The sequence below is a fragment of the Macaca fascicularis genome, chromosome 1, assembly GCF_037993035.2.
Source record: "Macaca fascicularis isolate 582-1 chromosome 1, T2T-MFA8v1.1".
Taxonomy (NCBI): Eukaryota; Metazoa; Chordata; class Mammalia; order Primates; family Cercopithecidae; genus Macaca; species Macaca fascicularis.
Window position 1 is genome coordinate 7,528,980 of NC_088375.1, and position 22,198 is coordinate 7,551,177.

The 22,198-nt window shown below is 40.2% G+C and overlaps 2 protein-coding genes across 6 annotated transcripts in view; both read left to right on the forward strand.

Moving 5' to 3' along the window:
* Positions 1–4,622: 4,622 nt before the first annotated feature.
* OPN3 (opsin 3) overlaps positions 4,623–22,198 on the forward strand; it is a 47,637-nt gene continuing 30,061 nt past the window's right edge. For 2 of the 5 annotated variants that reach the window (XM_005539667.5, XM_074037015.1), the window contains exon 1: positions 4,623–5,110. In XM_005539667.5, the coding sequence (XP_005539724.3) occupies positions 4,738–5,110 (373 nt within the window). In that variant the 5' untranslated portion in view covers positions 4,623–4,737. Of the gene's footprint in view, positions 5,111–8,918; positions 11,764–21,166; positions 21,631–22,198 lie in introns of those variants that run through there. The other 3 variants (XM_005539666.5, XM_045391142.3, XM_065541902.2) reach the window with 3 other exon arrangements.
* On the forward strand, positions 9,133–16,767 carry CHML (CHM like Rab escort protein). Its single transcript, XM_065541752.2, has one exon. The coding sequence runs from the start codon at positions 9,230–9,232 to the stop codon at positions 11,201–11,203; it is 1,974 nt and encodes a 657-aa protein (XP_065397824.1). The 5' UTR covers positions 9,133–9,229; the 3' UTR covers positions 11,204–16,767.

A 22,198-nucleotide genomic window follows, 5' to 3' on the forward strand; every position in this document is an offset into this window, starting at 1 on the left:
AACCACCATTCTACTTTCTGTCTCTATGAATTTGCCTATTATAGGTACCTCTTATCATTGGGATCATATAATATTTGTCCTTTTGTGCTTGGCTTATTTCACTTATTGTAATGTTTTCAAGGTTCATCCCTGTTGTAGCATGTACTAGAATTTCATTTCTTTCAAAATATGCCTGTATAATATTCTATTGTATGTATATACCACATTCCATGTATCATTCATCTGTTGATGGGCATTTGAGTTGTTTCTACTTTTTGGCTATTTTGAATAATCCTATTATGAACATTAGCATACAAATATCTGTTTGAGTCCCTACTTTCAATTCTTTTGTGTATATACCTAGGAATAGGATTACTAGATCATACGGCAATTATTTTTAATTTTTTGTTTTGAGACAGGGTCTCTCTCACTCTGTTGCCCAGGGTGGAGCACGGTGACATGATCACAGCTCACTGCAACCTCAAACTTCTGGGCTCAAGGGATCCTTCTGCCTCAGCCTCCTGAGTAGTTGGGTGAGACTACAGGTATGTGCCACCACACCCAGCTAATTTTTAAATTTTTTTCTGTAGAGATGGGGTCTTACTATGTTGCCCAGGCTGGTCATTGTACTCTTGGCCTCAAGTGATCATCCTGCTTAAGCTTCCCAAAGCACTGGGATTACAGGCATGAGCTCACAATAATTCTATGTTTAACTTTTTGTGGAACTACCAAATTGCTTTCCACAGTGGCCACACCATTTCACATTCCCATCAGCAGTACAACAGGGTTCTAATTTCTCCACGTCTTCACTATCACTTGTTTTTGTGTTTTGTTTTGTTTTTTGATGATAGCCCTTCTAGTAGGTGTGAAGTGGTATGTCATTGTGGCTTTGATTTGCATTTCCCTAATGACTAATCATGGTGAGTTTCTTTCCATGTGCTTTTAGGCCATTAGTATATTACTGGAGTAATGTCTACTCAGATCCTTTTCCTATTTCTGAATTGGGTTGTGTGGAGTTTTTTGTTGTTGTTGAGTTGTAGGGGTTCTTTATGTAGTCTAGATATTAATGCATTATCAGATACATGATTTGCAAATATTTCTCCCATTTGCTGGGCTGTCTTTTCACTCTTTTGATAGTGCCCTTTGATGCATAACAGTTTTTAATTTTGATAAAGTCCAATTTATCTATTTTTCTCCTGTTGCCTGTGCTTTTGGTGTGTCATACCCAAGGAGTTTTCTTCTAAGAGTTTTATAGTTTTAGCTTTTACATGTAGGTCTCCAATCAATTTCAAGTTAATTTTTATATATGATATAATGTAAGGCTCCAATTTCATTCATTTACACATGGATGTGCAGCTTTCCCAGCATTTGTTGAAAAGACTGTTCTTTCCTCCTTTCCCCATTGAATGGCCTTGGCATCCTTGTCAAAAATCAATTGACCATATATGTAAGAGTTTATATCTTGGCTGTCTATTCTATTTCATTGGTCTACATGTTTGTCCTTAGGCTATGTATTAGGCTGTTCTTGCACTGCTATAAATATCTGAGACTGCGTAATTTATAAAGAAAAGAGGTTTAATTGGCTCACAGTTCTGCAGGCTGTACAGGAAGCATGGTGTTGGCATCTGCTCAGCTTCTGGGGAGGCCTCAGGGAGCTTTTACTCATAGTGGAAGGCAACGTGAGAGCAGGCATCTCACATGGCGACAACCAAATAGAGAGAGAGAGTGGGATGGGGGAGTTGCCACACACTTTTAGATGACCAGATCTCGTGTGAACTCAGAGCTGTAGCTCACTTAACACAAAGGGGATGGCCCAGGGCATTCATGAGGGAACCTCCCCCTATGACCCAAACACCTCCCACTAGGACCCACCTCCAATATTGGGGATTACATTTCAACATGAGATTTGGGTGGGGACAAATATCCAAACCATATCATGCGATCACGCTGGTGCTTTTTTTGTTGTTTGTTTGTGTGTGTGTGTGTATTTTTTTATAAAAGATTGTAACGTTTTGCCATTATCCTATCATTACATAATTCTAAAATTAAAAAGAAACATATCCTTATCATTGCCTGTTTCTGTCAAGCTCAATAAATGTCCTTAACAGTTTATAGTATTATAAAATTACTGTATCAAAAATTCTTAAACATTTGTCAAAGTCCTCTTACTCCTCCTTTGCATTCACTGCTAGTAGGCATTGCCCTGGACTTTACTCTGATTGAGTAAAAGCCAAAGTCCTTCTAATGAAATGGTCAAGGTCCTGCGTATCCTGGCCATTCACTGCCCACCAACCTGACTGGCCGCATTTCCTGATTCTCATTCTTGTTTCCTTATTGTTCCTCCAGTGTACCAACCACAGTCCTCCTGCCCATAACCACCATGTCTAAATAACAACCTTGACAGAGCAGGGGCATCACCATCTTGGACAAGCACTGCTATTTTAAAGTTCTCCTTGATCAAAAACCACCTAAATCCAAACGGCATCAGCCTAATGGCTAAGGTCAGCATGACCATAAACCACAAATGGCATCTCCGACCAGAAACATTCCAATCCTAAGATAAACCCCTCCCTGACCTGAGACATGCCAGTCTCAAGATAACCTCCCCTCCGACAAAGACATTCCAACTCCGCAATAAACTTCTCCTCCATGCCGGTGATAAGCTCTCTCACTCTAAAACCTTTAAATACTCTTAGTCTGTAAGAGAGTGCTCCTGACCGAAATCGGCCAGAAGCCCCTCTTAGGTTTATTCTCCCAAATAACCCTGTCTGACTGTTGAGCTGCTATTTGTGTTTCTTTCCTCTTTCTTTAACTGTTACAAACCCCTTCGACCATCTCCCATAGCTCCTTGCTCAGCCTCCTAAGTAGCTGGCACTACGGACATGTACTATCTTGCCTGGCTAATTTTTTATTTTTTGAAGAGTTGGGGGGCAGTTCTCACTTTGTTGCCCAGTCTCGTCTTGAACTCCTGGGCTTAAGCAATCCTACCGCCTCGGCCTCCCAAAGTGCTGGGGTTGCAGGAATGAGCTACCACGCCTGACCCTTAGTTCTTTATGGCATTTGACAGTGGCTGACACCCTATGTATGTATTTATGTAATTTTTGTCTGTTCTCCAAACACTACTGGAATGTAAACTTTATAAGGGCAATGACTCAGCAATGAAGAATGAATAGGAAAAAATATAGTGAGTTCTTCATTCATTCAAATTACTATTTATTGAGAACTTACTGTAGACTAGACACAGAAAACACAGTGGACATTAAACATATAGAACTTGTTAGTTATGTTTTGTTCAACAGTTGTACAAATCTAAAATTAACAAATATGTGTGTGTGTGTGTTTTTAAGGAGTGGGTAGGTAGGAAGTCTCACAGATGGCAAGTCCAGAGCACAAGCCTTGAAGGAAAATCAAGGTGTCAAAGGCAGAGCACACTGCCCCTTAGCTATTGCTCAATGCACCAGGGTGGAGAGCTGCTGCCAGCCTATTAGATCCTCTCTGCAGGGAATTCGGAATGTGGATTGATCCAAGCTAGTCATTCCCTACTGATCTTTCAAACAGGGGTGAGGGGGGTAAACGCCCCCATGGGGAGCAATTTCTTTAGCTTGCACAAACCTTGTGTTCATTACCAGTGTCCGGGACAGTCTTCAGGTGTGGCTGGGGACTGTGATCTTCTTGTAGGGCCTCCTTAGGGACTGTGCAACCACAAAGGCAGAAGCAGCTCTTGCAGAGTGTGATGACGTTCACAACCTATATTTGACTTGTACTATATTCTCATCACTACAGGGGAAGAGCCCAGTGGGAAATGTGTGCTGTTCTAAATATAGCACCTGCCTCCTATACCTGCTAGATTTAGGTTGAATCTTTCACTGCCTGTGAAGGACTTTAGCAGGCCTCGGTGACCAGAAAGATCTATCCACACTTTCAAGCACAGGAAGGACGGTATTGGAAGGCCTTGGGGTCAGCCCAGGGCTTAAAGTCAGTTCCACTAGAATGCCATTTTCAGAGAGTTTTCATCCCTAACTCTCCGAGGGTGGCAGGCTCTTGCATCAGCCCTGGGACATGTGTCCTCTAGCAGTCGGGTAGTTAGGCAGGCACCTGTATATCAATTTGTTGTTTTTCTTCTCAGTTTTCCGGTTTGTAAGACTACCCCGAGCTCTTCAATGTGTTGCTTTTGTTTACATTAAGTGTATGAGGTGGGATGGGCTTCGTAGGCTGGTGGTGGGTTATTACAGCTTCCCAGGAAGGGGAGAAGCCCAATTCCTGCCAGCACGTGGTGGGCGCAGGCGCTTATACTTAGGAATAAATGAATGCATAAGTGAGTGAATGAATATGTCAGTGGACACGAAGCTTTCAAGCTGGGTGCAGGGAGGTGGGGATGTGACGAGCCATCGAGGCTACCCTGCGGCCCTGGCCCCCGGGCTATCCCGCGACACGCGTCCACGCCGACCAGCGGAGGGGGTCCGGCCAGTGGGCGGCGGGGCGAGCTAGCCACGAGGGCGCGCCCGCGGGGTTGGGGCTAAGATGACGCCCCGGGAGCAGCTGAGCAGCGAGGACGCGCCGCGGGGAGGGGCGGGGCCACGGAGCGCGCCGAGCGGAAGGGGCGGGGAGAGGGCGGGCCCGGCGCGCGGTAGCGCGGGCCCCTCAGTGCACAATGGCCAGAGCCGGCGGCGGAGCCCGAGCCCCACCCAGTGCGGAGCGCGCCGCGAGCCCCGTCGCACGCTGAGCGCCTCCGCCCGCCAAGCGCGCCGGCGCCGGGCCATGTACTCGGGGAACCGCAGCGGCGGCCAGGGCTACTGGGACGGCGGCGGGGCCGCGGGCACTGAGGGGCCGGCGCCGGCGGGGACGCTGAGCCCCGCGCCGCTCTTCAGCCCCGGCACCTACGAGCGCCTGGCGCTGCTGCTGGGCTCCATTGGGCTGCTGGGCGTCGGCAACAACCTGCTGGTGCTCGTCCTCTACTACAAGTTCCAGCGGCTCCGCACTCCCACTCACCTCCTCCTGGTCAACATCAGCCTCAGCGACCTGCTGGTGTCCCTCTTCGGGGTCACCTTTACCTTCGTGTCCTGCCTGAGGAACGGCTGGGTGTGGGACACCGTGGGCTGCGTGTGGGACGGGTTTAGCGGCAGCCTCTTCGGTGAGTTGGACTGGGAGGAGAAGGCAGCCTCCCCTCTGCAAACTTCCACTCCCCGCCCCGCCGCCCGCTCCGTGCGTCCGCCTGCCCCCAGCCCGCCCCGCACGGCTTCCCGCTCGGCCCGGCGCGCCCCGTCCGACCCCGCCCCGCTCCCCGCTCGCCTCCTGACGCTGCTCGACCCCAGCCGCTTGTCCGGTGCCTTCCTCTTCCTCCGCCCCCTCCCGCCCCACGCTGTCCACGACTCCATTCCTGTGGTCTCATCTGCTCATCATTGACCCCAGACCCCAACCCGTCTCCTTTCTTGTCATCTGTTTTTACCTCCTAAGATCACTCAACAAGGCACGAAACCACGGCTTTTTTACACTTTGAGGAATGAGACGAGGGCCTGTAGAGTTAAGAGATTCAAGAAAAAAAAGTGATTAACTCGTTAAAGTTGGAGGGGGTGATGAGATTAGATTCATATACTACTATTTGTTTTCTAAAATGAGAGTGGAAAACTAAAATAGCAATGTGTAAAAAAAAATTTCTCATTAGTACTTGTAAACCTTTGAATGCTTTCTAGGGAGAGGGACAGTTTCATTCAGGTCCTCAGAATGCAAATTGGCATGTGCCCTATAAGCTATTTTTACTATTTTCCTTCTTATAGATGGGTTCCAGCACACCACAATCTCGGGTGAGATTACAAATGGTTCAGCCAGTACCGTCTCAGGTGAACAAATACTGTAATTAGCTCTGCAGTCGGTAGATTTCATTAAAGTAGAACTTGATTGTTGAAGATTTATTTCGACAATACTCTTCTTATGGAAGATTTAAGTTTCACTGAGACATGATGTTTTGAAGGATGATCAACAACTCAGCAAATCATTGAAGAAAGCGTAGGAAAGAAATTATTTTTTGCATGCCTCAGGAATTTCATTTGTAGGGAGATTTGAAATAGAAATGTGTATTTCTCAAGGCTTAAAGTTCCTTTTTTAAATCCGGAAATCCATTGATACTTTATTGCTTTTATATTGGTAGGTTTGGAAGAACAAAATCTTCGTAGAATTATCAAAAGTATTTTCTTATTCAGTAACCTCTATGCTATGACAAACCCAAATATTATATTTGTAATGATTCATTTTTTGGAGTTTTGAAGGAAATAGAAAATGTAGATTTATTTGATTGCTTCAGAGGTTATATTTTCCTTCCTGCCCCTCATAAGCTTTAATCTGATAATTTCATTTGAACAAACATTTGAAATTTAGGGAGGGGGACTGTAAGTGTATGTAGGTTGTGATATGGATGGCCATGGGATTACACTCCTTATATTAATTTAAAAATACCTATCAGGCAATTTATTTGGCAATGCTAAGAAGGTTATTCAAGCCCAAGCCTAAAGTATCATCAGTAGTGTTCTCCGGGGTAGTCAACAGGTGTTTGTTCAGACATCAAAGTTCTTTTTTCCTCGAAGTGCCTTTTCTGTGCTGGAAAATTCTATTTTCGTTCCCGGGAGTTTGAACACAAGGGTGTACTGAGTTCTTTATAAGTGCTAGCTGTCATCCACCCTCTTCCTTACCTCTTTCCTCTGCTGACCCCACCCTCGTGTGTCTCCTAGTCACTTCTCCCTTCCTGTTTTTCTTCTTCACCATCCCTCTTAGGGTCCCAACCCAGTGATTTTCTAAGTTCACCTAGGTTTTTGCCTAAGTGCTGCCCTGTTTTTCAGGGCATTTAGTGCTTTCAACCATGACTTTCTCCCTGTTTTTAATGTAGAGGTGGAAACCCTGGGATAAGAGATTCAGAGACTTTTTTAAGCCCTGGGGGGCAAGTTAGTAGTGAAGTTAGTACAGAGTTTAAAAAGTTTTTAGCAAAGACAATTCCTTTGCCTGGAGTGAATTCCAGAGTTTGTGCTTCTAGATCCAGGTTAAGGATGAAGAAAAGGAGGGCACTTCCTGCATAGTTATCCCTGAGCTAGAACTACCTAACAGTGGAGTATTGAAGGGAAGGACATTTAAAAATGAGGGAAGTAGTTTCTTGATGCAGAGGCTTTTGGAGAGGCTTGCCCTATCTGTTGGAAAGACCATTGGCCTGATGGCACAAGAGTGGGTCCTGTTCCTGATCATGCGGCTCAGGTATTGTGTGGGCTTTCCCAAGTCACTTAATCTCTCCAGCCATCAGTTCTCTCATCTCTGTTATTGGGTAGTTCAGCTTAATGCTCTGTAAGGTCATCCTACTTGCTTTGCATTTTGATGACTTCTTTGATATCTGTAGGTTAGAGCGTGCCTGATGTTAGGGCTTATTGACTGTGTCTTCTGCTCTTACTCTTACCCTGAGCCCTATCTTTCTAAGCCAAGAAGCAGCATATACTATGGTTACACCTCTTCAGATACCATCATAGATTCAGTCTCCCTCTTCACACCCTGCTGGAAGAAGCAGAATAAGTAATTCAGACATACTTAAATTTATACTTGAGTGGGCCAGGCAACTGTTTCATTCTGTACTTAGTTCCTGGCTTCTTAGGGAATGCCAAAAATGAGTGGAATCCTTGATATTTTTGAGACAGAGGCTTTGACTAGACAGGACTGTTAGGATTGCCGTTTTAGTTAAACTAAAGGTCTGTGCCCTACGCAATTTAAGTTCCAATTGAATGGCCTGTTTTACCAATATCCAGGATTATTAGTCATCTTGGCCTAGACAGGTCTAGCTTGTACTGATTTATATTTCAGTAGGTTTAACAGTAGCGAAAACCAGAGCTCAAACCAGTGCAGTGATGAATGTTACAAAGTTTAGCAGTAAGGTGTATGTAATACTTTAGCCTAAAGACTTTCCGGTGAGTATGCTCTTCAGTACCTTGGCCGTTCTGCCTCTGGCCACACGTGGCATCACACAGATGTCTTCTGCACATGGAGTGTAACCAGCATTATGCTCAAAGTTAACAGGAGAGCCTTTTTTTTTTCTTTACTTACCCTTCAAAAATAAGAACAAACAACATTAGTCTTGGCAGAGGATGTTTACATAGACCTTTTGCTTGGGATAGAGATTCAGGGTTGCAGAGACAAGCCTTATTTAGACAAGCCTAAATAAGTAGGCATTATTTATGTTAAGATATTTTAATTTGAAACCAGGAGTTTTCCTTTTTTACTTACATACTTTTTTTCCTTTTTTACTTACACTTATATACATGTGTACATTCATATACATATTTTTAATATATAGGTTTTCCTCCTCAGGCCTATTCTGTTATGAGCCTAAATATTTTTAAATGGCCAGTTGTTTTACTGAATTAATCCTTTTATTATAATCTTACTAGTAATTGAGTAGAAATAGTCTCATGTTGCTATCATGAGATCCTAAGGTGGTTGTGGCATGAAAAGGTCTTATATTCAGCTATTCGGGAATCACACACACACTGTAATGGCCACAGAAATATTTTTAATCATGGCAGTATGTACCTAATGTATAATCTGTTTCTATAAACAATGGAGCCATACGTTCCTTTTAGTCTAAGCTCACAGCTGTGTATAGATTTATTCACATGATAGTTTTCTTAAAAGCTAAAGTTAGAGAATTGTATTATGTTATTTCTTCTTTATTTTTGTGGAACATTATGTTCATTCTCTATTACTATGTTGCCTGATTCTTGGGAGGGCTGTTATATCTCTATTGTCCATTTTCAAGAAATTAGAAAATATGTGAGAAAGCATTTAAGACATGCTTTAGTGGAGGTTTATGTCCAAATAAGAAGTCATACTCCAATGGATTGTCATTGTTGCATGAAATTATTTTTCTCTTATATTGTTTACAATGTATTCTTTCTTGAATTTTCTTCTTTCAGAGAAGAGTTCCAGTCACAAATGCATATATGATGCATTTTGACATTTACTGCTAAGATGAAATACAGAAATGAAACCACACATCCATTTTAGTATTCTCAGATGTGATTAGATGTACTTGCTCATGTTTTTATGCTACTGACTTATAAGGAAAAAAATATATTTTAAAAGGGTAACTGTTAAAACAGCTAGGACCTGCAACTTCATTGCTTCTGGGATAAACTGGAACATCAGAAGGACAGATTTTATTACAGCATAATCACACCTCATTTCTTTCATCAGCAACTGTCACCAGACACTTTTACTTCCTAGAATGGCGGACAGTCTTCCCACAGAGTTCGATGTGGTTATAATAGGGACAGGTTTGCCCGAATCCATCCTTGCAGCTGCATGTTCAAGAATTGGTCAGAGAGTTCTGCATATTGATTCAAGAAGTTACTATGGAGGCAACTGGGCTAGTTTCAGCTTTTCAGGATTGCTAACCTGGTTGAAGGAGCATCAGCAAAACAATGACATTGGGGAAGAAAGTACTGTTGAATGGCAGGACCTGATCCATGAAACAGAAGAAGCCATCTCTCTTCGCAAGAAGGATGAAACTATCCAACACACAGAAGCTTTTTGTTATGCCAGTCAGGATATGGAGGACAATGTTGAAGAGGTTGGTGCTCTGCAGAAAAATCCTTCTTCAGGGGTGTCTAGTACCTTCACTGAAGTTCTGGATTCCGCAGGCTTGCCTGAAGACAGCCAGTCATCAAATTTTAATAGCGATGAAATGTCTGCCAAACACACTCAGAAAAGTGATAGAGAGATTTCACTAGAAGTAACTGATGTAGAGGAATCAGTGGAGAAGGAAAAGTATTGTGGAGATAAAACTTGTATGCACACAGTTTCAGATAAAGATGGAAATAAAGATGAAAGCAAATCTACAGTAGAAGATAATGCCAATCAACCAATTAGAAATAGGATTACTTACCTTCAAATAGTTAAAGAAGGGAGGAGGTTTAATATTGATTTGGTATCAAAACTGCTATATTCTCAAGGATTGCTAATTGATCTTTTAATCAAATCAGATGTTAGTCGTTATGTAGAATTCAAAAATGTCACTAGGATTCTTGCATTTCGGGAAGGAAAGGTAGAACAAGTGCCTTGTTCCAGAGCAGATGTCTTCAATAGCAAGGAACTCACCATGGTTGAAAAGAGGATGCTAATGAAATTTCTCACATTTTGTTTAGAGTATGAACAACATCCTGATGAATACCAAGCTTTCAGGCAGTGTTCATTTTCAGAATACTTAAAAACTAAAAAACTAACTCCCAACCTTCAACATTTTGTACTGCACTCAATTGCAATGACATCAGAATCATCTTGCACTACAATAGATGGCCTTAACGCAATTAAAAACTTCCTTCAGTGTCTCGGACGGTTTGGCAACACTCCCTTTTTATTTCCCTTGTATGGCCAAGGAGAAATTCCCCAATGTTTCTGTAGGATGTGTGCAGTTTTTGGTGGAATCTATTGTCTTCGTCATAAAGTACAATGCTTTGTAGTCGACAAAGAATCTGGACGATGTAAAGCAATTATAGATCACTTTGGTCAAAGAATAAATGCTAAATATTTTATTGTGGAAGACAGTTACCTTTCTGAGGAAACATGCTCAAATGTGCAGTATAAGCAGATCTCTAGGGCAGTACTCATTACAGATCAGTCTATACTAAAGACAGATTCAGATCAGCAGACTTCCATTCTGATAGTTCCTCCAGCAGAGCCAGGAGCTTGTGCTGTACGGGTCACTGAATTATGTTCTTCAACCATGACATGCATGAAGGACACCTATCTGGTACATTTGACATGTTCATCTTCTAAAACAGCAAGAGAAGACTTAGAATCAGTGGTGAAGAAATTATTCACTCCATATACTGAAACAGAAATAAACAAGGAAGAACTTACAAAGCCAAGACTCTTGTGGGCTCTTTATTTTAATATGAGAGATTCCTCGGGAATCAGCAGAAGCTCATATAATGGCTTGCCTTCCAATGTTTATGTCTGCTCTGGGCCTGACTGTGGCCTGGGAAATGAGCATGCCGTCAAGCAAGCTGAAACACTTTTCCAGGAGATCTTTCCAACTGAAGAATTCTGCCCTCCACCTCCAAATCCAGAAGACATTATCTTTGATGGCGATGATAAGCAGCCAGAGTCTTCTGGAACCAATAATGTAATAGTGGCCACACTAGAGTCCTCTGAGGAAGGCAAAAACCAAGAAAGCCCAGAGAAGCACCTTCAAAATTAGAAAAGAGCAATCTGGAAATGCTGTTTTGGACCTCCTTCATGGCATCAGAATATTCTCATTTAAAGGACAGTTTCCCATATGAGTAATTAGAAGTGGTTATATATGTTGAATGCTATGCAGATGTTGTCTTTAACTCTCAGACATTCAGCATTGAATATCTTTGTTAACCTATCAATGAGTGATTTATTGATTATTGAACATTTTGTTTAGAATGGGCTACATGACCCATAATCTTAAAACAGAGTTAGCTGTATTTTAGTATTGGGTATGTATGTAAGGGTTCCATATTAACAACTCAGCTTAAAGGTAATGTTGTATTTGCTAATGATCTTCAGATTTTATCTTTGTCTACAGAACAATTAGTAATACCCAAGTAATATTTTAATTACTTTCACAGCTATTATAGTTGCTGCGGCCTGTTCGAATAGTGAAACACACACAAATGGTAAATTATGTGGATCTTTTGCATATAATATAAATGTTTAGACATGGTGGTAGGAATAGCAACTAATACAAATGCCAATATGATAATAAAATTCGTTTGTCTATAATCGTTAAAAGATTAGCTTTGCATGATGCTTTATTCATTGTGAAGGTCTGAAGTTTATAATACCCACTTCACTCTTGTAACTGATGAGGCAATGACGCCACCACAGTGTTCTAATTTACAAAAAGAATTGGAGTTCAATTAGTAGTTGAAAAACTCATTTTGGGGAGGTTGATTGCAAAGAAAATTTGAAGGATAAGATTTATTCTCATTTAATACTTCAGAAAATTTCTGCAGAGCCCTGCTTTGGCACTTAAAGAGCTTCCAACAAGTAACTTAGACCAAAAGGAAAAATGAAGTGCCCCAGGAGAAGATACTTCAGAAGGGCTGTTCTGAAATTCCTAAGGAGAAACAGAGTGAAGCCTTTTTAACCTGGGATTACAGATAGTTATAAAACCCTCTATAAATAGATTACCCAAGGTTTTTCAGTGAGAATGAAACCTACCACCTTGTTGGCTCTACCACTTTAATTAATATTACTAACATAACTGATAGGAATGAATCAAAGGAAGATTTACCATGCCCTTTTGGTTGTGTCCCACTTCACAAATTGTGAAACAACAACCTTCTGTAATCTCTCTTGCCTCTTAGCTGTTATCTAGAGTATAGAAACTTTTTTTCTCTCAGAACCACCCAACATCATAAAACTGGTAGTACTCTAATGGTAAAAACCTGTGGAGCTGTCAGAAAACATGAACTTGCTTTTCGTCTAGTCCAGTTTCCATTCCTCAGGCAGAGAATGATGATCCTTGTGACAGTTTTTGCTCTGAAACAGCATTTATCATGTGCTTGGTACTTAGTATTACGCTTTCTCATGACAGTTTCTCAGCAATCCTGTGAGGCAGATTTGCATATACCTTCTGTATTAGTCTGTTCTCATGCTGCTGATGAAGACATACCTGAGATGGTAATTTATAAAGAAAAAGGTTTAATGGACTCACAGTTCCATGTGGCTGGGGAGACCTCACAATCATGGTGGAAGGTGAAAGGCATGTCTTACATGGCAGTGGACAAGAGAGAATGAGAACTAAATGAAAAGGGAAACCCCTTTTAAAACCATCAGATACCATGAGACTTATTTACTACCATGAGAACAGTATGGGGGAAACAACCCCATGATTCAGTTATCTCCCACAAGGTTCCTCCCACAATACGTGGGAATTATAGGAGCTGCAATTCAAGATGAGATTTGAGTGAGGACACAGCCAAACCATATCACCTTCAAAGAAGAAATAGAGAATTATTAGTAATTTGCTCAGAATCTGGTATGTGGAAGAGCCAACATGGGGACCCAGTCTTTTGTGATTCTAAAACCTTTGATCTTTCTACTAACATTCACTGTTAGAAGAGTGTAGGCACTACAGGAGAAAGAAAAAGTGCCCACGAAAATTAGTCGAGCATTCCCGGGGTGGAAAAGCACACACTGGTCCTGCAGCTTATTGAATCGGAGAAATGTGAAGATTAAGATGAACTAAACAAATGTATTTTAGAGCATGGATCTCATTGAAGCAGAATTTGGCTAAGGTTTAAGAAAATGTTCTTCAGTAACACATCTCTTGATCTGAAGATCGTGTTATAAAAAATATTACCAGGCCAAAATTTGTTCGGAATACACTCATTTTTTGCTCCTCTATATGTGAAGAAAATGAGACCAGACAGATTTAAGTAATTGACAACTTACTTAAAGTAGCAAAGTCATGGATTGTATTGACTTTTAAAATATAGTAAAGTCATATTTAAATTTTATCCTAAAGTTTAAATCTATCAAAACAACTGAAATACTTGAAATAGACCTATAAAATAGTAATTAAAATGAGAAATACATAAGATGATAAATAAAATGACGGTGAAGGTATTCCAGATCTACCGAAAAGATTTTCAGTATCACAAATTATTCATAAGAAATCAAGGAAAGGAACAATGAGAAGTTGCAAAAGATGGTATAGCTGAATATAATAGAAATAGGAAAAATTAGTCCAAAATAAAGGTTGATTTAAAAATGAAGAAAATGAATATACTTCTTACTGAATACAAAATAAATGGGAAATGAGAAGTTATACCAATAAAAACATTTAAAAATTTAGGGGATATCACAACTCAGTATAATTTTCTGACAGGTTGGATTTTGACCCTAATGGACTTGCTGGTGAACTTTTTTTTTTTTTTTTTTTGAGACGGAGTCTTGCTCTGTCCCCCAGGCTGGAGTGCAGTGGCCGGATCTCAGCTCACTGCAAGCTCCGTCTCCCGGGTTTATGCCATTCTCCTGCCTCAGCCTCCGGAGTAGCTGGGACTACAGGCACCTGCCACCTCGCCCGGCTAGTTTTTTGTGTTTTTTAGTAGAGACGGGGTTTCACCGGGTTAGGCAGGATGGTCTCGATCTCCTGACCTCGTGATCCGCCCGTCTCGGCCTCCCAAAGTGCTGGGATTACAGGCTTGAGCCACCGCGCCTGGCCTGCTGGTGAACTTTTAAAAATGTTTAAATAATGTCTATCCATCTATCATGAAAGACAATACGCTTCAGATTGTCTTTTGAGGCAAATATGTTCTGAATACTAAAAGACATTTTTAGAAGGATTTTATTCTCAACATGCAAAATGCAGAATGAAATATTGGCAAACAATAGAGCAAATAATTTACTATCACTCAGGATTATAAGGCTGGTGTTCAGCAGAACAGCCATTAAATCAGCATCAACAGAACACATGGTAAAAATCCAAAGTATTAACTACAGATAACTTTTCAAAAATTGATCATTCACCCTTGATTCAATTATTTCTGGCAATGATTTCATAGACTTCTTGGAGTCTGTTAAGTACTTAAACCAAGAACTACTACTATTCCTACTGGGAAAACAAACATTCCTCAGGTGGAATGTAAACAGTGTTGGCACCATTTTTATATATGGTTAAAGAAACCTGTCATTGCAGTAAAAGCCAGCATTCACAAAATAAGGAAGATAAGGAAGGAAAGTAGCGTAAATATTTTCTATTAACATGGCTTTACAACTGCTTAAACTTATAGAAATATACTCACAATAAAAGACTAATTCAAGAAGTTGCAGGATATAAAATTTTTTAAAATATCATTTCTACATCTCAACAGTGACAAACTGCAACTTAAAAAGTGTTTGGTTATTAATATATATGAGACTTTTAAAGAAAGTTATATAACTACATTGAGATAAATTAAGAAAGATACCTAAATAGAAGCAACTTTAAGGAGCTATATTTTTAAAAATGAGCAAACTCCCATGGGAGCCATGCTGGTGTAATGGAAAAGTAGTACATGGGGAGATGGGGAGTTTTTTGAAAACCAGAATTACAGTTCTCATTTCACTACTTAGCAGTTGTATACTCGTGAGAAAGTCACTCTTAGTATCTATTTCGCCATCTACAGAATAGAAATACTTCACAGAATTATTGTGAGGATTAAGTTAGATAGTGTGTATTAAAATATAAAGCTACATCCAAAGGAATGCCAATATGTGACATTAGTATGAAATTTACTACAGTTCATTTAACATTCCAACTGGTTGCTGTGTGTAATGTGGCATAATTGTAATAAATTATTTAGGAAAGCAAGCAAAGATGTAAGTTTTTTTAATTTAGGGGGAAAAAATGGGAGTCTTGCCTCCAAATCCTTAATACATGCTATTAAGCAACCTTTCTGAATATTCTGTGGTGCCAAGAATAAAGTTTAACTAAAACTAATAAACCAATGGAAAGAAAGAAATATTAATAACTGCTGGTGAAAAGACTAGCTAGATGCCAGCGTGGAAAGATTAGATCCACTTTACATATGATATTCCAAATAAATTAAATGTTAAGTATAAAAAGAAAAATAAAGACTATGAGTCTCACACCAATAGTGGTACAAAGGAACTTCATGGCAATTGATAAGGTAGATGAACTAAGAGAAAAAATTTTAAATGTGTAGTAAATAGGAAAAAGACAAAACAAGATGAAATTTAAAAGAAGCTATTTGCATTACACATGGGTGCACTCAATTTTTGTAAAACTATATACATATCCATAAGGGTTTGTACTTTTAGGCAAATTTATAAAGAGATCATGTATACATGATACAAAAAATTCTTTGAATGGTATTCAAATTTCTTAATATTAAAAATGCAACTTTGACTTAGTTCATGCTATTGTATTAGCAAAATTGTTTTAATTGCATGTGTCCTCATAGCAGCAGCATTGTATATTAGTAGCCTTTTAAGAGAACTATGTAGAAGACTATAATATAAAAAGGGCTTTATAACCGATCTATCTTTTGACATACTCACTTTGAGTGGCATATGCCTGGGAAAATATTTAAAAGAAAGAAAAGCTATTTGTACAAAGGTTTCTAGCAATTCCAGTCAGATGACCATTTTTTTTGTTTGTTTGTTTTGAGACAGAGTCTTGCTCTCTCACCCTGGCAAGAGTGCAGTGGCGTGATCTTGGCTCACTGCAAGCTCTGCCTTCCAGGTTCACGCCATTCTCCTGCCTCAGCCTCCCGAGTAGCTGGGACTACAGGTGCCACCACCTCGCCTGGCTAATTTTTTGTATTTTTAGTAGAGACGGGGTTTCACCGTGTTGGCCAGGATGGTCTCGATCTCCTGACCTTGTGATCCTCCCGCCTCTGCCTTCCAAAGTGCTGGGATTACAGGCGTGAGCCACCGCGCCCGGCCTCACTCAGATAACTTTAAGGGGGAAAAAGCCCAACAACTGGGAAATGGTTAAGTAAATTTGGGTGTATTGCTAGTGCTATCACAGAATGTTATATAGCCATTAAATAATATTGATATATGTAAAATTGTATGCAAAAAAGTGTGAGATTCAAAAATGTTAATAAGAACATAAATTATGTTTACTGATATGTGTGAAAATTTAGGTCTACATTGAAAAGAACCAGAAGATAACATGTAACTCACTTCAGTTTAACATTAGGGATTCTTTATTTTTCTTCTGTTAAATATTGATGTATGCAATAAAAAATAAAAGATTAATTGGTAAAGTGGTTTACTGAACTGGTGAGAAAATTACTGATTTCTTAGAAGTTTCAGAAATTCTATTTTAAGTTAAAATATACATTTCTAGGTGTTAAAAAAGATCATCTTCAAATATGTGTGGCAGAAAGTTTTACAAATCTTGGTGGGAGGGAATTCTTGGTCAAGATGGACTTCATAATTTATTTTTTCTTAGTTGATCACCATTGAGGAATAGTAATAGAAATATTAGTAATACATTCTAGGACACAGGCATGAAGACATCATATACTAATTAAAATATGCCCCTAAATGCAGACATGTCACTTGGGAATCTTAAAAGCCATGGATTCGTAGATGTGACCAAACCTTGTTTGCAGAGAGACCTGTGCGAAGGCCAGATCTCAGGGGACTGAGGATGTGACAGACCCTTTCTTCCAGTCAGCCTGAGAGATCCAAATCAAGGTGATTTAATTTAATAAACATCCATTGAACACCTACTGGGGGTTATGAATTGGCATTATTCTGGGAAATTAGAAATATAAAAATAAGTGCTCTGTACCTGACAAACATTCTGTTGGAATGTTTACCTTAAGGTAAGGTCATTTTACCTTAATAAGCATTTAAGACATTTTTTACCTATCTCACTCCCCACTGTAACTAGCACTTCCTGTTTCCTGGCAAAAGAAAAAACAAAACAAGTCTATGCCTTGCGCATGGCATCCCTTTTAAAAGGTGCCAAAACTTACTACACAGTTGAAAACAGGTGGCTTAAAGGTTAAAAGCCGAATCATTTAACACTCTCCAAAATCTATTTCGGATGACATTCAGTGAGTTAAGTTTTTCAGATTAATCGGAAATTTTTTCTCTTTCCTGGAGAAGGAGCCAAGACGAACTCCAGGGGATTGAGTCCAGGAGCCCAGGACATCAAGGGCTTAGGGAGAGGAAGTATAAAGAAATTAGATCATAAAGTTTCAATACCAAGAAATTCTGATTAAGATTAATTTTATTTGCCTTCATCTCGATGGATTAAGTGAAAGTCATGCTCCTATTGCATGGAGGTAGCTGCTTCCTCTGAAGATTTTCAGATTTTTATTTTAGTATTTTTACCTCCATTATAAAGAGGCATTTGTAGTGTAGTTCATTTCGTTTTAACCAACAACCAGATGTATTCACATTTCAACAGCAGGGGACACAGTACTTCAGCTTTCTGTAAGGCACAAACAGTACAGAAGCTGAGTGATTCACCTGAAAGAATTTGGCTGTAACAAAAATATGTGACCACAGTTCTGCTCCAGCATTTGTGGGTATGCTTTCTTCCTGACAACTGCATTTTCTTATGTGATCCTCAGGACAACCGTGTAAGGTAAGAAGGGGCAGGTATTTGTACCAGTTTTTTTTGTAGATAAAACCTGGAGGAGTTAAGTGACTTACCTGGACTCTCCTACTTTGTATTTAGACCCATTAATGGGAAATGAAATGCTACTGTTTTGCTTTGCTTGCCTCTCAAGAGTGATTTATTACATGTAAGAATATATAACACATAAAGCACTATTTAAAAAGCGGCGGCTTCTGGAACTTTAGAATAGATTGACTTTTCAACAGATAGCAAAATAATCCTATAAATTACAATTTGTATAATTATAATCAAATGGGCCAACTGTGATTGAGAGAGGAGAAGGGAGTTACTAAGTTCACACCTGAAATCAGAAAAACAGTTTCTTTATTCTGATATGTCAAGAGCTTAAAATCTTTATATATAATACCTTCATTGGTCCCTGCTGATGTCCTATGATTCCTGGCATTTGCTTGTTGCTAAATATATATTTAATTCTAATACACTCTGGACAGCTATTTAATAATGAAGGCATACATATCAGAGGAGTGACTGGATTCAGAGGTGCAGGGTTGACAGAGTGTAGCAGGAAGATGAATACCTGATTATAATTCAGTCAGAATGAGATACATATGTAGGCATTTTATAGTTTTAAATAATCCTTCAGGATACTAGTACAGTGTGTTTTATGCCAGTTCTTTTTATTACACATATAATTAAAGCCCTTGAGTTCTCTATTTCTGCTCATTTGAGACTTCTACCTGTTGCTTATTCATCTCTGACATAAAAATAAGTATTACCCAGTATGGGGAAACTTTATTTTCTATCATTAAGTTAATTTTACTATATTTGTAAGTTAAATTTACAGTTAAAGCTTGTGTAACCATTGCAGTATTTTACCAACTATAAAGGAAACATTTGGGGGAATGTACTGGCTGAGAAGGTGCTTGGAGTCTTGTTTTTAGGCAATTAATAATACAGTTAATTTCCTAAAATGATTTAAGTAAAGTATTATGGAGAAACGAGCTGTACATTGTTCTGTTCTCATTTTATAACTACATAACATTATTTGTAATGGCCCCTGCTGTTAAAACGTAAGTACCAACCAGATAGTAAAAAAGCAAAAGATGAGAATTGCACTGGAAATAGTTTGTCAGGAGATTGTAATCTCCTTTCAAACAAAGTCTATGTGTATGGTACCTCTGCATTCCCTGCAATTGCCTATATATCACAGGTATCTCCAAAACGATTTGCTAATTGAAAGGCCAGCTAGCAGTTTCCAGTGGCTCTTTTCTTCTATGTCATCCTCTTGCCTTCACACTCTTCTAGGTTCTAACCTGAGGAACAGAGGACTGCTAGGACCCATCTCTGGTAAAATATATTGCAATCATAGTCCTGGCTTCTTGTATAATTAGTACAGATCATTAGTTTTAGGGTAAGTCTATATGAGTCAATAAAGCTACTTAAAAATAGTGCACATTTAAATATAAGAGGTTCCATCTAGATGATTTTGCTAATTTTCTCCCATTAAGGCAGTGATTCTCATACCAGAGTGTTTGGCCTTTTATTGGCAAAGTCTGGAGACATTCTGGTTTTCACGTCTGGGAATCAGATGCTACTGGCATTTAGTGGGTAGAGGGCAGGGGTGTTGTTCAACATTCTGCAATGTGCAGGTCAGCTCCCTCGTAACAAAGAACTATCCAGCCCCAAATATCGATAAGTGCCAAGTTGAGAAAAACTGCACTAGAGCAAGTGTTGATTATTCATAAGGAGTCTGCTTTCCTCCTTAGGTTTTCTGACCCCTATCAGTGCTTCTTCAACAGGGTCATTGTTGATGGAAACTGCTGTCTTTGCCGCTCCCATATAGGTCCCCCAGGTCCCCACTCCCTTCCCTCACCAATCCACAGTGGCTTCCTTCTGGTGGTTTATTATAACACAGATTCCAAAACAAAAGTCGGAGAATTAGAGAATATTTTTCATCCTGCCCCAGTTTGGTATAGGTTAGAAATTTGCAAATTTTTGTATTTTTAAAATACTTTTATCCAGAAATACAGTTCCTCTGCAAAGCAATTATATTAGTAGAAATAAGAAGCAATCTTTCTATGCATGGCAACTACCTCAAAATCAATGTAAAAACATTTTAGTATACTGTTTCTGGAAGGTGTGCTATTCACTTGACAGACTATTGGCATATTAATCAAATTACACGTATTTAACAATATTATGGCTTCAGAGAAGCCTATTCAAGACTAAACAAACCATCCATAATTGTACACACATTTGCAGTCACTGGTGGTTCACCAAGCAATGAGATAGGCAGCAGCTTGGCATTTTGTAGATGGGTATTAACTATAGAAAATACTTAATTGCAATGGAATGAGTCAGTATGCTTAACACAGGTAAGAACTTTAACTAGACACTGCCAAGTGAAGCATAGGGTTCAATACAATGTAGTAGTTGTTGAGCAAGAACCATGTCCCAGTTTCTGTGCTAGACTCTGGGATACAGAGATGAAATTGTAACTAACACTTAGCACTAACTGGATGCCAAGTGCTGTTCTTGCTTGCTATATTTATTTTATGTTATCCTCATGAAAACCCAATTGGGTAGGTATTTTATTATCCCCATTTTGCAGACGGGTAAACAATGTGAAGACAAAGAGCTTGACCAAGATCACACAGCTGGTAAGTGGTAGAAGTGGGCTTCAAACCCAGGCAGTTTGATTCCATCACCCCTAAGCTTAGTGCACATGCTATACTGAGATGTGATGTGGTGCCTTTGGAGGTGTCTGGTGAAGTCCAGGAACACTAGTAACTGTTTATGTGCCAGGAACTGTTCTGATTTCTTCACACATTTTGTCTCCATTTTTAAAGCAACTCTGTGAGGTAGGTATTAACATTTCCATATGTAGATGAGAAATAAGGCTCAGTAACTCTCTGAAAGTCAGAATCTGTAAGTACTGGAACGCCCAAGCTATTGGGCCTGACATTGATGCACAATTAACCACTATATTAATCAGGCTGTGATCATTTTTACAGTATATAAACAGAGTAGTCCTACTAGGGAAATCTAGGAATGCTTCAAAAAAGAAAAGGTGTTTCTGCTTAGCCCTGGTGGTTGAGAAGGATTTCCGTGGGCTGATACGAGGAACAACACTCCATGTAGGAAGAATAGCAGAAACAGGCATGGAGGCATTGAGGACACAGTCTGCATGGCAGGAGCATGGAGTGCCGGACCTGGCATGGGGAGGCAGGACAGGTGGAAGAGGGTCCACAGTGTTGGGAGCGTGGAGTGCCCGGCCTGGCGTGGAGAGGCAGGACAGGTGGAAGAGGGTCCACAGTGTCTGGAGCATGGAGTGCCCGGCCTGGCGTGGAGAGGTAGGACGGGTGGAAGAGGGTCCACAGTGTCTGGAGCGTGGAGTGCCTGGCCTGGCGTGGAGAGGCAGGACAGGTGGAAGAGGGTCCACAGTGTCGGGAGCGTGGAGTGCCTGGCCTGGCGTGGAGAGGCAGGACAGGTGGAAGAGGGTCCACAGTGTCTGGAGCATGGAGTGCCCGGCCTGGCGTGGAGAGGTAGGACGGGTCGAAGAGGGTCCACAGTGTCTGTAACCTTGAATAACTTGCTAAGATTTGAGGACTTTTATTCAGTGGATGAGGTACTGTGGAAGGTTTTTCTTGATAAGACATGTTTCAAAGGTTAGCCTGGTGACAGGGGAGAGGAGGCTGGGAGAAAGGTGTGGATACTGGAGGCAAGTGACTGGCAACGAGGAAGAATGTAATAAGGCCTGGAGAGGGCAGAATGAAGGGAATGAAAGAGGCAGAGAACAATTTAAAGACAGAAATACAGGATCTAGAAAATGTCTACAAGTTAGGTAGAGAGGGAAAGGAATCGAGAATGTCTAAAATTTCAGCTTTGGTATCTGAATGTATGTAATTCGTTTAACTGGAAACGGTTTGAGGAAAAGCAAATGGATTAGTTTTGGTCATACAGGGTGATCAGTAGATAGCTCTGGAAGATCTTGGAGGGCTTTCTATGCCATTCTAAGGAATTCTGACTACTTTATCCTAGTGGAGAAGCACCTAATGGTATTAAATAAGGAAATAGATTGCATTTGCTTTTCTTTGTGTCTGTATGGAAGAC